Source organism: Pteropus medius, unplaced genomic scaffold (assembly GCF_902729225.1).
Source record: "Pteropus medius unplaced genomic scaffold, Ma_sr-lr_union100, whole genome shotgun sequence".
NCBI classification, from domain to species: domain Eukaryota; kingdom Metazoa; phylum Chordata; class Mammalia; order Chiroptera; family Pteropodidae; genus Pteropus; species Pteropus medius.
In genome coordinates this window covers 625,933-642,362 of record NW_024343732.1, presented here as the reverse complement: position 1 = coordinate 642,362, position 16,430 = coordinate 625,933, and the positions used below count along the sequence as shown (strand labels likewise).

Sequence of the window (16,430 nt, the reverse complement as noted above, 5' to 3'; positions counted from 1 at the left end):
TTTTCCGCTCCCAGCTAAAGCATCCCGGAAGTAAGACCCAGAGGGTCAGGGCCAGGCGGAGCCGGCTGATGCAGGGCACCCTCTATCTGCCTCGCTGGGCGACGAGGTCTTGGCAGCTGGAAACTCCCTCCTGCGAGCCAGGTTAGGTGAGAGATCCCAATGGTGGATCCCACCTAGGGTTCAGCCCTATGGAACTGCTATTCTGGTGGAGTCTAAGAAATAAATACGTCGTCACCAATTGTGATATGCTTTATGAGGAGGGCTAAGGTGGTGGTTACTTAGAAAGAAAGCAAACAAACTCTCTGAATGGCAATCAAGCCTTATCAATAATCATTTCTGTCACCTGTCACGGTCAACATTCGTCGGTCAACAAGTGTGCTTGTTTATTGCCTGGAATGATCCGAAAACCACGCCCCATTGAACCTGGGCGAAAAACACTTGTTTTATTTATATAATTAATGGTCACTGGTGGGTAATGCAAATTGTGACCCCTGATTAATCAACCGGTTGGTACCTTGGTTGCTTTTATGAACTTTTGGGCTGTGGAGAAATGCCAGTATTCTGTGCCAAGGAATCATCAGTGTTTGGGGAATCCCAACCCTACAGTATCAGAACCATTTACTTGTGCCGCCTGCCTCTGACTTTTGATCTTCCCTCCTATCTCCACCTGGTGTTTTGAAAGATGGCTTTCTGCAATATAACCTCTGCTTAGGATAAAGATATAAGTGCAGGAAAATCCAGAGAACACTGGAATATTTGAGGACTGCTAAGTCAGTCCTGGGCTAGAAGCATTCTTGCATAAAGCAGCCAAGAGAGGCTTTTTGACAGTTTTCTTGTAAGACACCCTGTTGTACCTAGCCTCATACTTTGCCCAAGTTGTGGCAGTTAGCAAAATATGTCTCTTTAAAATTGCAAAACTATACATCTCACTGAAGAAAAACAGGAAATGCCAAAAAGTATAAGGCAAGAAAAGCCAGCCAGGAGAGGAGACCTCTCATTATGGAACATTTCCTTTCAGGCTTGCTCTGGGCGTTTTAGACTTTTAATACACTATCAAGGGATGGGAGAACGTCTTTTGAGGAAGATTTCAAAGTACCAAGAGGATTGTCAGAGTAAACACTCTTCACACATAATTTACTTGTAACCTTTTCTCCTTTTGTGGAGGAATTGGAGTCACATCTGAATTTCATCCTTGGCATTTATATTTAATATGTAAGACAGATTTAGTCTCTGCAATATCTCAGAAAAGACCATACTTATTGTGGTAGATCAGGGTTTCTCAAACTTTGCTGTATGTATATTAGGGTCCCTGGGGAGCTCTAAAAAAAAATCTCAATGACCAAACCCTATCCCAGGCAGTGTCAAATTCTGCTGTTATGCATATAGCGGAATTTGAGGGCCACTGTGGTAGACCATTAACAGTGATGGCCCTCAATAAACCATGTCTCTTGGTGTTGATGCTCTTGGGTGGTTCTCTCCCAGATTAGATTTGACGTGACTTGTGTTGGCCAATGAAATAGCCAATGTGGGGAAAGACTGGCAGATGAGATGCCATCTCGGACTTTCTGGTTCTGGACAAGTCAATCCAGCTACACAAGTGAACTAAACTACACCACATGGAGCAGAAGAACCATCTGACTGAGCACAACCTACCCACAGAATAGTGAGAGAGAAATTCTGTGGTTTTAAGCCACTCCATTTTGGAGTAGTCTGCTAGGCAGGGAAAATTGTATGATCTTCTACCATACTGACTTCACAGCACCACGTCATGCTCACAGACCCCAACTGCAGGCTCATGGACAGAAAAGCCCTGAATATGACTTTCTGCCATGAGGCTAAAGGGGAGTCTGCCCAAAGGAGCCACTGCTAATGAGAGTATGTCATCTGTCTCAGGTGGGTTTTGAACCACAGGTGGAAACATGTCACGTTTTTCTCCAAATTGAAAGCAAATAGTCATTTTGTAGTACGCACATTTTTCATGTGCAATAAATCCAAAAGGCAGTGTTTCTGGTAATAAACAGCCTATAATTAAGATACTCAGACTTATATTTAATAATTGGTTTTTGCTTTATTCTACATTCACATATGACAGCCCAAACCCAACACTTAAACATCTTCCTCTTCTTTGTTCTTTTTCAGATCTGCGTCAACGGAGGCCATTTTTCCCTGTAGCATATGCAGTCTAATCCTCATGCCACAGGGACATGAAGGCCCCAACATCCGGCACTGAACCTAGGTCCTCCTCTGAATGCACCCATGTCTGTCTGTGCTAGAGCTGTGCCCTGGTCCCGTCAGCCAGAGGTGTCCTTAGGCCAGGAATGCCAAACAGGTTCCATGTTATGTGCCAACTCTGAATAAACATGGGTAGCTGCTTGGAGCCCAGGGTTGAGGGTAGCAAGGCGGTATCTGGGTTCCATTACAAAGAATGCGGTGCCATGTCTGCCATGGCAATACCCACTGGACATGTCTGGAATGGGGAATTTGGGGGAACAGGCTGTGTACCAGCCACCCGTTCAGCTTAGAGAGGGACAAGGCATTTGTTCCAATCTTTGCATTGGGTGGTTATTCTCTCTGGCCAAGTGGCTGAGGAGGCAGTCTGAAGGCCACAAAGCTGTAAGTGGCCTCACCAGGCCCCAGATGGAACAGCATAAGCCCCCAGCTAGAGGAAGCTTGAAAGGGCAGCCCACGCAGAGCCCCAGAGGGTCTGCACATTGCAGCTCCTTCTCCTCTGGAGTCAGTTTCATCCAGGCAAATATAGTTGGCTGGCTGTGAAAATTAGTTAGATGCAACTTGGGCGTAAAAACACTGTTCATTGGTATTTACACAGAAATAACCCTAATCCGTGGATAAACTCTCAATAATTTCCAGTCCAAACCAAGAAGGTTCATCTTCAGTGTGCTATTGAGAAATGAAAATAGGGTAAAAGGACAGTCTTACTTTAATTAAGTTCTGGAATGAGGGGACACTGCTTTGAAGTCACAGCAGAAGACACAGGGTGTATGTGTAAGGATGTTTCTAGAAAATACCAAAGGCACCAAACATAACCCCAACTTGGCCTTCTGTTTCTCCTTGGTGCCACTCCATACCACAGGCAGGGAAGCTACTTCGTCCAGCTGACTTTGGGAATGTCATAGTGCTCCGTGAGTGTGTCTAGGTGTCTGTTGAAGTCCTGGGGATGCCAAGGAGAAAGTCAATGTCAGTAAAGTGCCAAGCAGGGTACTAGGGACGTGTGGCACCATTCACCCTCACTTCTCCATAACCTGTCTCCCCTCAGTGAGCCCCCTCTGCGCAAAGCCACCCTGCCAGGCCTTACAGCCACCAGAACCCCAGCCTCTCCCTTTAATGACCCCAGGGAGGTTGGGTAAACACCCACCCCTACTGACACTCCAATGGCTTCTCTGCCAGGCTCCAAGCCTCCAGACCTAGCAAGGACCTACATGGCTGAGCCTCTCCAACTGGGGATGTGACTTACCTCTACCCTTTGCTTGTGGGTTTTGGATGCTTTCTTCAGGATCCTTTCCATTTGCTGAAGAGAAGAGAGAAAGGCATGTGAGTCACATGTTCGACACAGTCCAGGCCATTACAGGATGGGAGATGGGAGTCCCAGACAGCCTGGCTCTCACACCTAGAACAGCTGGAGGTCTCAGGTCCCTCAAGTCCACTCAGGCTCGTGAGACAGGGACACTTGGCTACAACATATTACACCAGAAACTCAGGTCAGCTGCCCTTTGGTCTGAGTGGCAGGAAATGTACTAGCACCGACTTGGGTAGACTCTGCTGGGAACTATACAAGTTCCCAGTGCTTCTAGCTTCCTTGGGCAACTGACAGGATCTCCCTTTTGCAGAAAAAGAAGTCCCTGATGGGGTTGGAGGAAGGATGACAAATGAAGAAAGGACCTGACACAAAGTAGGTGCCTCAGTGACAGTATCCATCCTGATGCTCACAGTGCCAGGAAGGCTACAAGATTCAATTACCTTCACAAGTGATTCTGGAATATGCCTCCAGCACCAACATGACTGCCTCCACCCCTCATTCCCAATACCTGATCGTAAGAGTTAAGTGTGTGGGATGCAGAGCCAGGCAGACCTGAGGCTGCACCTGGCTCTATACCTACTAGCTGGCTGGCTATTGCTGACTCACTTTGGTGGCCCTACGCACCAAAGGTCTGATGACCTTACTACACAGAAAGGACCGGGAGGATGAAATGACATGTGGGGAGAGAGGCCATAGAAGGAGCACTAAGGCAGTGGACATGTGATGGCAAAGCCATCTTGGATGTTCCAGCCCAGTTGGGCCTCCAGCCCCAGCTGCCATGGGACTGCTCCAGACTCCAAGCAAGGTCAGCAGAACCACTCAGCTGAGCCCGGTCAAACCGCAGACACATGCAATAATACTGTCAGCTACCACCTGGCTGCTCCTCCCTGCTCCTCTTCTCCTTTGCTGCCTCATCTCTCTCTGCCCCCAGTCAGCTCCCACCTGGCTGATTCTCCCCCTGAAGTGTCTACTCTGTCCATTCCTGACTCTCTTTATGCTGCTATGAGCCCACATGAGGCTAGTGTCTCCTAAAAAGGGGCCAAACTGACTCGACCAGCTGTCGCCAATGCCAGGCCCTTGGTAGGGCTCTGCCTTCCCTCTCCCTACTCCATGCATCAAGTTCACAGGGTGTCTTAGGGTGTCTTAGGTGCTGTCATCATCTCCGCATGGCACATACAGAAAATTAAGACCAGAGTGCACAGTGGGTGATGGGCCTAGAGATCCCAAGCCTTGACCCTTTCCACCAGGCCAGCACCCCACTCCAAAGGCCCTGCACCCAAGAGCCAGGAGCTGTCCAGCCTTCATGCTATACTCAATCGAACACCTTCCACAAGGGAATCTGCACTGACCAACTGTACCTAGCTTTGCCCACACCTTCTCCCTTCTCTCTCATCTGCCTCATCTCTCTCTCTTGTGGGTCAGACAAAACCTGCAACAGTACTTCCGGTTTTAAATGCTAATAACAAAAACTTGCCCTTGACCTTCTACCACTTCCAGCTGCAGGCCCATTTTTCTGTTTCCCTTGACAGTAAAACTCCCAAGAGTCATTTTTATTCCTTGTCTCCACCTCTGCCTCTCCCCACCCTCTCTTGGATCTACTCTAATCCGTCTTTCTTTTTAAATTATTTTAAATTATGGTTGACATACACTGTTATATTTAATCAGCCTTTCTTCCTCCTCATTTCAAATGCTGACAATGGGCTCTGAATGCTCACTCCAAGAGACCTCTTGGCAGGATATGACACGGCTGATCACTTCTTTTTCCTCTAAACACTTTCTCCACTCGGCTCCTAAGGACACACACTCTCTCCTGGTATTGTTCCTTCCCGTGATACTTTGCAGTTTCTTTTCTGACACCATCTAATCACCAGAAATCAGACCTTAGACCTCTTCTCTGTCACTGTACCTCTTCAAAGGAGATCATCCAGTCCCATAGCAATTCCCAAATGTTTATCTGGGGCCCAGACCTCTCCACTAAACTGCAGATTCAGAAGTCACACTGTCCACGAGAATTCTCCACTTGTATTTCTAACAAGCGCCTCAAACTTTACTTCTCTAAAACCAAGGTCTTGATCCCCCGCTTTAAAAACCTGCTTTACCTGCAGTCCTTCCTCTTTCAGTAGGCACCTACTGAATGAAGGCACCTTCATTCACTCAGCTTCTCCTGCCAAAATTCCTGGTCATACTTGATTCTTCTTTCCCAGTCCACACCCAATCCATCACCTGATCCCACTATTCTTCCTTCAAAATCTGTCCCAAACTCGGTACCTTCCATCTCTTCCACTATTAGTGCCTGACTCTGAGCAGCCATTATTAGTCACCTTGTAGGCCGCACTGGCCTCTACCGGACCTCACGCTTGCTCCAGAAGTAACACTCCATCCCTGCCTCTTAGGGAAGGGACTATGTGCATTCACTTGTTAAATCCTCACCACAAACTTATGAAGTAGGGACTTCAGCCTTACTTTACTGATGAAGAAACTGAGGTGTGGGAGGTTAGCCAACTCGCCCAGAGTTACACCACCAACAAGCAATAGAGACAGAGTAGAACCCAAGTCTGTCTTACCAAAGCCAGTGCATCTCACTTTTGTTTTGTTTTGTTTTGTACAACTGAATTAGGCCTGAGAGCAATGAGTAAACTTTTCCCTAATGTCACTTGAGAAAATCACCCTGTCCTGGGTTAGAGTTTCTCAGCCTGGGCTCTACTGACATTTTGGATCAGATCATTCTTTTCTGTAGGGGGCGGTAATTCGATCATTATAGGATGTTGAACAGCGTCCTGACCCTACACTCACTCGAAGCCAGCAGCACCCAGCCTGAGTTATGACAAAGAAAAATGTCTCCCAATATTGCCAAATGACTTCTTGGGGATGGAAGTAGGGGGAAAAAACAGCTTCCAGTTGAGAACCACTGACCTAGACTGGTTACCCTCCCACCCCCACAGCATAAGCTTATCTATCTAACGCTGACCACTCCTATCCCCACTGCACACATTTATTGTTTAATATCGAGAGAAATAATTTAATAGAGCCTTAAAAAACAACATGTTTGAATGTGCCAACAAAGTCGTCATGGAAACAGACTTTGTGGTGACTTACAGCAGGGAGCACAGCCATTTAGTAGCAACAGCTAACACCAACTGAGCATTGATGTTATACCAGACCTAGTGACAAATGCTTCACCTGCATTACAAAGTTCCCATCCCGCTTAGGAAAAAGTACTATCCTGACTCCTACAGATGAAGAAACTGAGGTACGGAAAGAAGATAAGTTACTGGCCTAGTGTCACAGGGCAAATAAGTGACAAAGCTGGAATCCAAACCCGACTCTCGGCTCTGGCTCCTTTCAACGCCATCTCTAACTCTGTCATCTACTCAGGCCTGAAGGGCTTCCTGTCATCGGAACTCCCCCAGCTGTTCCTCTCTCACTCGTCATCTTCTCCCCGGAATTAAGGTCTTCTCTGACCGCTCGCCCTCCTCCGAGCATCCTGGAACAGTACCGCTTTCGAGTCTCCGGGCCCTTCCTAAGCACCCACCCGCTGGAGACCCAAGCCCGCTGCTCGCGGCATCCCCAGCCTCCCCACCCGCCTCACCCGCTTCTCCTGCATCTTCTCGAAGGCTGCCTGGGCCGGGGTCCGCTTGTCCAGGCCGCGCCGCTTCTCCTCTTCGTTCTTTTTGCTCGTTCCCATCGCTTCCAGGAGTTTCGCCTTGTCTTTGTCCTTCTTTTTCTTCTTCCTGGGAGAGGAGACGGTAGGAGATGGGGTGAGGGCGAGTCAGAGAACAAGAGCCCGGGGTCTCGGAAAGAGGCTTAAGGGGACAGAAGATGGGGCCTCGCGGGCTTCTGGGACTCACCGCTTGGTAACGCCGAGCTCTGCGACGCCTTTCAGCTTCAAGGGCCCCTTTTGGACCTGCTCGTAGGCCGCCATGGCGCCTGTCAGCAGTTAGTGCCTAAACTGCCACACTTCCTGTTTGAGAACTCTACTTCCGGCAGAACTCCCGCCTCACTTAGTCTTGAGTGGCGGTGCGAAGCAGTGCACATGCGTCCTTGGCATCTGGACTCGGGCCGCTTTTTCAGGTTGCGGGAGGGGCCTGGAAAGTCAGGCGCTACGCCTCCTTTGCAAGCCGTCTCCTGCCACACTTCCGGCTTTGGCGCCCACTTCCGGGTTCCCCGACGTTGGGATCCCGTAGACAAGGGAAAACAATTTGACAGGCGCCTTTTCTTAAAACTCAGCGTCTTTTTTAGTGTTTTACGTGCCTTTGGATGTCCTTTTCTCTTTTACCGCCATATTTTGGACGTTCAATGGATAGCATGCATTTTAATTTGTACTGTTGACCAAATTGTGCCACGGGACTTGGGGGGAGAAGGGGGATAGGCGGGAGAAAAAGCAAGCATCCCCCTAATCTGAACGACACTGGATAAAGGAGGGCTCGGTGCCTGCATTTCCCAGTTCTACCTGCAGGGGGCAGCAAGCGACTGCCCAATTCTCCAGCCATAGGCTCACCCTTTGGCATTCCAGAATTGGATGAGAGTGCCAAAAGAGAACCATAGGGCCTGACGGCCTGTGCCAGCTTCCTCGTGGGGCCGCGCATGACAGAATCAGCTCTTCAGAGGGGGACAGGACAGATTCAGCTGGAGAAAGCTGTTCTTCCCAGTCAACCCAGCAGCTGTGGAGCTTGTCTCTGGCTCTTCCGAGACTGTGTGCCTTGGAGCAAGTGGATTGATGTCTCTGAGCTTGCCTCATAAAATGGGAATAATGATAACAACAGCTAATACTTTATATGAATTTATACGGGTCATCTCATTTATTCTCACAGCCACCTTATTCCATAAACCAGCCTGACTTTAAATGTAGGGAAACTGAGGCACAAACTGTTATCTAACCTATGCTGAGTGTTCCATTCCTGCTTTCATCAGGTCACTATGAAGCCATCCATTGTAAATGCATCATTATTTTATAAACCTTTAAGACATTTTTTTCATATCTCCCCCTAAATAAAACACTTTAATTTATTTTTAATTTAATTTAATGAGAAAAGTTTACCAATGAATAGAGCTGCTTTGGAGAGCCAGAAACCATTGAAATAGTTAACATTTTTTGTCCTCACCTGAATCCATTTTTGTCCTTTTTTGGAGTAATATTACCCCCATTAATGATTTATGTTATAAGGGGAAAGGACATATGGATGTTTCCCATTTGGGGCTATTAAGACATCTATTACAGGTTTTTGTGTGAAATAGTTTTCACTTCTCTGGGACTGCCCAAGAGTGTGAGTGCTGGACCATAGGATAGCTGCATGTTTCGTTATTTTCTTTTATTGTGGTAAGAACACAAATGAGATCTATCCTCTTAAATTTTTAAGTGTACCGTACATTAATGTTGACTATAGGTACAATATTGTACAGCAGATCTTAGAGCTTAATCATCTTGTTTGACTGAAACTTTATGCCCAGTGATTAGTAGGTCCCATCTTTTTATTGCATTAATGACCTCATTAGATCTTTAGAACAACTCTCTGAGCTATGTACAAAAAATAATTTCCATCTTATAAAACCAGGCTCAGAGAGGTCAGGTGACTTTCCTGAGACCACACAGCTAGTTGATGGAGAACAGGCATTTGAGCTGGGGTATGCTTGGAGCCTCTATACCTCCCTACCTGTCTTTGGAAGGTACCCCCTCCCCTCAGGATCACCTAGTGGTGGCAGATGTTGTCTGAGGCTCTTTGACCTCCCACAGCCCTTCTCCTTGCCCTGGTGGCCATGGACATACTCAGACTGTTGGCCAGAGAGCTCGGCTGTAACTTGAGTCTCACCCAGGATGGGGGTGACAGGGCGGGTGGGCGGGTGACAGCCAGGGCAGGGAGATTTGCCCAGACACTGGTGCATGGCAGCCTGGCAACCGCGTGGCCTTGAGGAGACTTGGGGGCTTCAGGAACCTGTTCCTGGCAGTGGCCTTTACCATGGGCAACAAGCAGACAGTCTTCACTCATGAGCAGCTGGAAGCATATCAGGTACGAGTGATGGGTGGAGCCCTCGGTGGGTCTGGCAGCTTTGTTTTTCTGGTATGAGGACTGGGGACAGCTTCCCTTGGTCCTGGGTGTGCTGTCGGCAAGGGTTCCTGGTGCAGCTCTGTGTGCAGCACTGGCAGAGATGAGTGTGGGGTGGAGGGGAGAGGAAGGAGGCCCTTGGGCAGGGTCTGCGTTAAGCCGACATCTCTCTCTGCAGGACTGTACCTTCTTCACGAGGAAAGAAATCATGAGGTCAGTCTGGGGAGAACGGGGGGGAAGACCTGGACAGAACTTTCTATACGGTGCTAGAGGATATTTGTAATTTGACAAGTCCCAGCGCTTCATGGAAGTTAGAGAGCTAACGGTCAGTGGATAGAGACAGAGATGGGAAGTCTGAGAAGTCACATCTCATCATGTTGTCATGCTCTAGGCTCATGAGCTTGGGCTTTCTCCTAAGGATGGCAGGGAGTCATGGAGAGCATGTGAGCAGGACAGAAACAGATCAGTATGTTAGAAGGACCACCCCTGCCCCCGCCCCCAAGGCCAATGTGAAGAGTCCGAGACTGGAGGCTGGGAGCCCAGGGGCAGAGTACAGAGCCAGCTCTGGACTGTGGGGTTGGCATTAAGGTAAGGATAAAGGCAGGTACCCTGAGGCTGCTTCAAGTTCCTGGTGTGAGCAAGACAGCCATGGTTGGGTATCCCACATCATTACTCAGCCTATGGAGCCATTGTCCAGAGTCTCTGACCCAGGAACTTGGAGCCATGAAACCCAAGCAGCCCAGGGTTCGGCTGCAGAGTGATCGGGGCCAAGGGCCCAATTGTGTGGGCACAGGACATCCATTATTGATGGGCACACCTTTCACCAGTGAGCCCCATTGTCTGGGTGAAAACAGCTTGCAGGGTCACCCTGGCCATGATGATCGAATTACTGATGGAGAAACTGAGGCTTGGACAGGGAAGGCTGACCCTGGCTCTGCAGATGGGCTGAATCCCAAGGAGTTTGAGGGCGGACATTTCGTCTGTCCCAAGCTTCTCACTTGTCAGACAGGCTGACTAAGGCTCAGAGGAGAAGAGAGACTTGCCCAAGGCCATACAGAAACTCAGGCTATTCCCTAAAGGGACCCATATAGGGAACTGGGTGGTCAAGACTGAATTTCAGATACCCGCTCCTTGAGTTACTTTACGAGTCACCATAGGACCCAAGGGTTCCTGTCTCCTTCCAAGACAGTCCCTAGCAGCTTAGGGATCTCTGACTCATCAAGGATGGTCTCTATAGACTGCTGCTCAGCATGCTCCAATGAAGGTATAGTGTCACCAGGTGAGAGCATCAGAGTTGAGAGCTGGTTTCCCTATCAAGGTAGTGATAGCATGGCTTTTGGTGTTTTCCAAATGTCTTTCAGTCACCTTATCGAAAAACTTGAATATTAGCTTTTGTCTTTGTTGTGCCCCATTGAGGGAACCCTGCTTCCCATAATAGAGGGAGAGAAGGAAAATGTGAGGATGGGATCTTTAGAGGCATGGTCTTGCCGATAATGTGATGTCCAGAGATTCATAAGTTGTCTCGGGTCATTGTGAAATGACCTTGCCTTAAGCACTCTCCCTTTTGCCAAGATCATTTACCTAATGAGCTCCTACTCATGCTTCAGAGCCCAGGACCAATGCCCCCTCTTTCAAGACGTCCTTCTCCTTCCCTGGCTGGCTTCCCCCACTCTGGTCTCCCCAGGCTCTGGGCTGTCTCTTTATGTTAACCTTGGCCCCAAAGAGATAGGGGTGCCTGTGTGTGGCTCTGTGTACCTGAAGGCTGGGCCCAGGGCCGATAGCTCCCAGGGACCTAACATCTTTCAGTATGGAGTGAGCAGCTGCGAGAGTGGGAGCTCCATCTTCAAGCCCTTCCCAGCATTTTCCTCCCGACACCAGGCTCTTCTATCGCTACCAGGACCTGGCCCCCCAGCTCGTCCCCCTTGACTATACCAGCTCCCCTGATGTGAAGGTGCCCTACGAGCTCATCAGCAGGATGCCTGAGCTGAAGGTGTGCCTGGGTCGTGGGGGAGGTGGGGAAGTAATAGCGATGTTCCTTGCTGTATTTCTATGAAGTGAGTGCTGCATTTTACAGATGAAAAAACCGAAGTTCAAAGAGGTTAAGACACTCATTCATAACCACACAGCCAGGATGTGACAGAGACAGGATTCAAACCCTGGGTTGTTGGGAGGACGAAATGAGATAATGCAGGTAAAGGACTTAGCGCAGGGCCTGTTGCACGGCAAGTACTCAGGGAACGTGAGTTCTTTTCATAGTAGGAGTTGCTAAATGCACATTCTTCTTGGCTGGATGTTTGATAGGTAGTTTGTGTCTCCAAAGAGTACTTGTAGAGTGAGTGACTGTGCACAGAAATTATTGTATCACAAGGGACATAAACTTCATTCAAGAGGGACAGAATAGATCACATGAGCTAAAAATCCAGGGGCAAGAACAGCATCAGGTATGGCTGAAACCAGGGTCTCTGAGGATGTGCTCAGGAATCTCCATCTCTTAGCTCCTCCCAGGAAGAGGCTTTAGTCTCAGGCAGCCTGTTCTCTTGAGGTAGTAAAGGGAACCCTCGGTGGCCCCAGATTTTTTCTTGTCAGCTCTGCAACCAGCAGAATGTAGGTCTCTCCATTTCAATTTTTCAAAAAACATCCCAGAGCAGCCTTCAATTGGCCAGTTTGAGTCACGTGCCTATCCCAGAGCCAATCACGGTTGCCAGGTGAAAGCAACTCTCTGATTGGCCTCACCCAGGTCATGTGGCTGCCTCTGTAGCTAGAAGCGGGTCAACACCAAGCAGACCATGGGGACAGAGAGTAGAGTTGCCTGAAGTCCTATTCAAGGATCATGGGAGGGAGGAATCTGGGAGGGGGGTACTTAGAGGTTCCCAGGAATGTGGGTGCTGAGAGTGAGACCACGTGGAGCCCCCAAGACCCTGGTCAGAGATGACCTCCCTGCTTCCTGTTCCCAGGACAACCCATTTCGCCAGAGGATTGCCCAGGTCTTCTCTGAAGATGGGGACGGCCACATGACCTTGGACAACTTTCTGGACATGTTTTCTGTGATGAGTGAAATGGCTCCTCGTGACCTCAAAGCCTACTATGCTTTTAAAATCTATGGTGCTTATAAGGCCCAGGGTGGGGGAGTGTGGGGCAGGGAGTGGGAACAAGACCAGGCCCAAGACTAGGAACTGCCCTGCTGTCACAACGTCTCCCCAAGGGCTTTGAGGCCCAGCTTTGCCCTGTCCTCCACCCTACCCCTTACCTCCTGACCTCATCTCTTTGCTCACTCTATTCACTCAATTGCTCACTGTATTTGCTCACATTGGCCTCATTCTTCCTCCAACACACCAAACTCTTTCTGCCTCTGGGCCTTTGCCTCCACTGTATCCTCTGCCCAGAACACCTTTCCCCTGGCTTCTTGAAGTCTAGGTCAAAAGTAGCTCCTGCTTCCAGTCATTCTCCACCCGCCCCATCCTATACCTCTTCTAACACAGAGAAGTGCCGCTTAATTTCTTGTTCATTGATCTGTTCACTTCTTATTGACTTTCTCTCTGAGATGATCCAGGGTAGCGACAGTATCTGTTTGGTTCATCATCTTTCTCCTGTGCCTGGCACATAGTAGATGCTCAATAAATACTCGTTAAATGAGTGAATGAAAATGTTTCACAGTGCCTGGCACACAACTTGTTGAGTGAGTGAATGAATGACAAATTTATCATAGTAGGTGCTCGATAAATACTCATCGAATGAATGAATGAATGAATGAATTTGTCCCTGCCTAATTCACAAGCAAGACCCAGTTTTTCCCCCCAGGGTCTTGGGTGCCCCGAGTGTCTCATTTTCCTCCTCTGTGACATGGGGACAAGATGGGCCCACGCTCCCCCAGCCTACCTGTCACCTATTGTCTGTCCACCCAACATCCCCATCCATCCTACTACGCAGACTTTAACAATGATGACTACATCTGTATGTGGGACCTGGAGCAGACGGTGACCAAGCTGACGCGGGGGGAGCTGAGCGCCGAGGAGGTGAGCCTGGTATGCGAGAAGGTGCTGGATGAGGCTGATGGGGACCACGACGGGCGGCTGTCCCTGGAAGACTTCCAGAACATGATCCTGCGGGCACCCGACTTCCTCAGGTGACACTCTTTACTGCTCCATACAACACATCTCCATGTGTGAGAAGGGACCTTACAAAACTAGTTCACAGACTTCCTTTGAGAAGTTTCCTTTGTTTATTCATTTGTGAACTTGGGGAACTTTCCTGATCCCCCTGGCCCCAGTCCCTGCATCTTTAAAATGAGGATAATTAGGGGTCCCATGGGCACTTCCTGTGGTTAGTCACAGCTCTTCGGGCGAATGGAACATGGCTGGACTTCAGCGCTCACTTGCCTGAACATTTTGCAGTAAATAGACTGTACGGCCATTCTTGGCAGCCTGGGGAGAATCAGCGTCCCCACTGTGCGGCGGATAGCAGGGTTACATGAGTTTGTACTGGAGGCGGTCCACCACCTGTGTTTGTACCTCCCATGAACAATAGGTTTTAAATTACATTTTTAAATGGTTGGGGAGGGGAGAATCCAAGAATAATAATACTCCATGACACATACGAGTAATATGAAATTGAAATTTCCAGGTGCATCCATAGTTTTACTGGCATACAGCCTCGCTCGTTTGTGCCTGTATTGTCTATGGCTGCTTTCAAGCTATTAGGCAGAGCTGAGTCGTTGTGCAAAGCTGGGAATATCAACTATTTTTCTATTCTAGAAAAAAGTTGGCTGACCCCCAAGTTAGTATATGGAACAAATTTAGAGCAGTGCCTGGCACACAGTAGGTGCTCAATAACTGTGTGCCGTGCTTGCTGGTGTGGCCGTTATTATTGGTGGTGTCCTTGCACGTACAGAAGGCCTTTTTTCTCTACCCTGGATAAGCAAGACTGGTCTCCTGGCAGATAGGGACATGAATAATGATAATGGGATGACGCAGGACCCTCTGTGTGTCCCACTCTCAGCCCTCAATCCTCCCTAAGGAAGGAGAGACAGCTATTATCACCATTTCATAAGAGAGCAAACTGAGTTCCAGAGAGGGGCAGCCACTCACTCAGAGTCCCACAGCAAGTTTGGAATGTAAACTCCAGTCCAAAGAAATGTGCTCCCAAACCCTGGAGGTGGGGGTCAGGACGGCCACAGCCCGGGGCTTCTTGTGCGGGGATCCATCTCCCCAGGTGGCTCCTGGCCTGCCTTGGGGACTCCCAGAAAAAGTGTCAGGGTAGAGGATGCAGGAGGGTCACGTCTGGCTGATGACATTGACTCCTTTCCTCTCTGCACACAGCACCTTCCACATCCGCATCTGAGGATAATGTGGAGGAGGAGCTGGGCCAGAGGAGGGCAGGGTGACCCCTCACCCCACCAAGGAATCCAGGCTCTGGGAATAAACACTGAGTCACACCTGCTGGAATGACATGTTTTCTACCTTAAACCTGGCAGATGGGAGGGAGGAAGTCTGGGATCTCATCTCCGCCCTCCCCGTGTGACCTCGGATGTGACTACTGAGCCACCAGCTCCCTTTGTGTACAAGGAAGAGGCTGACTTCTAGATCGCCCTCCACTGTTAGGGCTGGAAGTGTCTCACTGCGTGTCTCGGTGGGCAGACAAGGTGTGGAGACAAGGCCCATGCTATCCTACCCCAAGGCCCCCCAAGGCCGAACCCTACCCGCTGCTGCTCAAGTCCCCTTTTTCCTCAATCCTGGAATTCCTCAAAGGGACTGAAGTTTTAACTCTTTGCTGATTCATTGGAGCTGCCAGGGGATGCGGGGACTCTCAGTGGGTAGCAGGAAGGTCATTCATTGAGACAGTGATAGGGCCTTATAGTTTATTAAGCATCTGCCCTCTGTCATTACGCTGGCTGTCTGTGACATCCTAGCAGGGCTGGACAAGCACCAGTCATACTTCATGCAGAGAGAACAGAGTGACTTGTCTAAGGCCAATACCTCAAGTCATCTGCAGAGGCAGACTTGACCCCAGGCCCAGCTCACTCCAGATCTCAGACCTCTACACCTTGTAGGTTTGGGGAGCCCATACCCACTCCGTGAGTGGTCACGCTGGGGACCCCATCTATGACCCCGGTCAGTCCAAAGAGTGGTCATTCTTGCAACTGAGAGCAGCCCAGGGACCTCCCCAGACACCCCTACTGTGTATCATTTCTAGAGAGTCCACTCCCACCTTAACCCCTATTTATTAAGCATCTACTGTGCCCCAAAACCCCAGGTTTTATGCATATCCTGCTGTGTCATCCTGAGAAAGAGGGACTGCTCTTCTCCACATTTTCCAGACAAGCAAACAGGTTCAGAGAGGTCTAGTGACTCACCAAAGATCACACAGTCCTGTGATCCAGGATTTCCCCCTAGGACTCACCCCAACCATGCCCTGAGCCACCACTCCCTTTTAAAAGCAAACAACACATATGCTTCTCCTAAAGCTGACGGTGGTGTCAGGGAGTGCTCACTGCATGCTAGGCCCTCCGCCAGTCTCATCTCCTGCCTTTGCATGAGAACTCAGGAGGAAGGAGTGGCCAGGGCACACTGGGAGTTGAGCCCTAGTGCTGGGGATATGAGGAAAAAGGCTCCAAAACACTGCCATTTCCAATCCTGGCACTGACACCCCTCCCATAGCCATGTGACCTTGGCCACACCTCTCGTCTTCTCTGAACCTCAGTCTCCTCTTTAAAACGTGCAAAAGGAGCCTACCCGATGGGCCTGCTCAGCAGTATAAAAGAGATAATGAACCCGAAGGGTCCAGCACACCGTAGGTGCCCCAGACCCTTGCTGAAACTGATCATTATTATTCAAATAACTCCACTGGCAATTGCAAGA

General features: G+C 49.3%; 2 protein-coding genes across 2 annotated transcripts; one reads left to right on the top strand and one right to left on the bottom strand.

Annotated features, from left to right (window-relative positions):
- Positions 1-2,043: 2,043 nt before the first annotated feature.
- Positions 2,044-7,604, bottom strand: FAM32A (family with sequence similarity 32 member A). The gene is made up of 4 exons (XM_039867705.1): positions 7,384-7,604; positions 7,125-7,266; positions 3,473-3,526; positions 2,044-3,169 (listed from the first exon to the last, which is right to left on the bottom strand). Exons 1-4 carry the CDS (start codon positions 7,455-7,457, stop codon positions 3,101-3,103), a joined length of 339 nt encoding a protein of 112 aa, XP_039723639.1. The 5' UTR covers positions 7,458-7,604; the 3' UTR covers positions 2,044-3,100.
- Positions 7,605-9,430: 1,826 nt separating this feature from the next.
- On the top strand, positions 9,431-15,012 carry CIB3 (calcium and integrin binding family member 3). Its single transcript, XM_039867630.1, has 6 exons — positions 9,431-9,540; positions 9,755-9,789; positions 11,455-11,566; positions 12,531-12,678; positions 13,504-13,699; positions 14,892-15,012. The coding sequence occupies exons 1-6, from the start codon at positions 9,490-9,492 to the stop codon at positions 14,911-14,913; spliced, it is 564 nt and encodes a 187-aa protein (XP_039723564.1). The 5' UTR covers positions 9,431-9,489; the 3' UTR covers positions 14,914-15,012.
- The last annotated feature ends 1,418 nt before the right edge of the window (positions 15,013-16,430 follow it).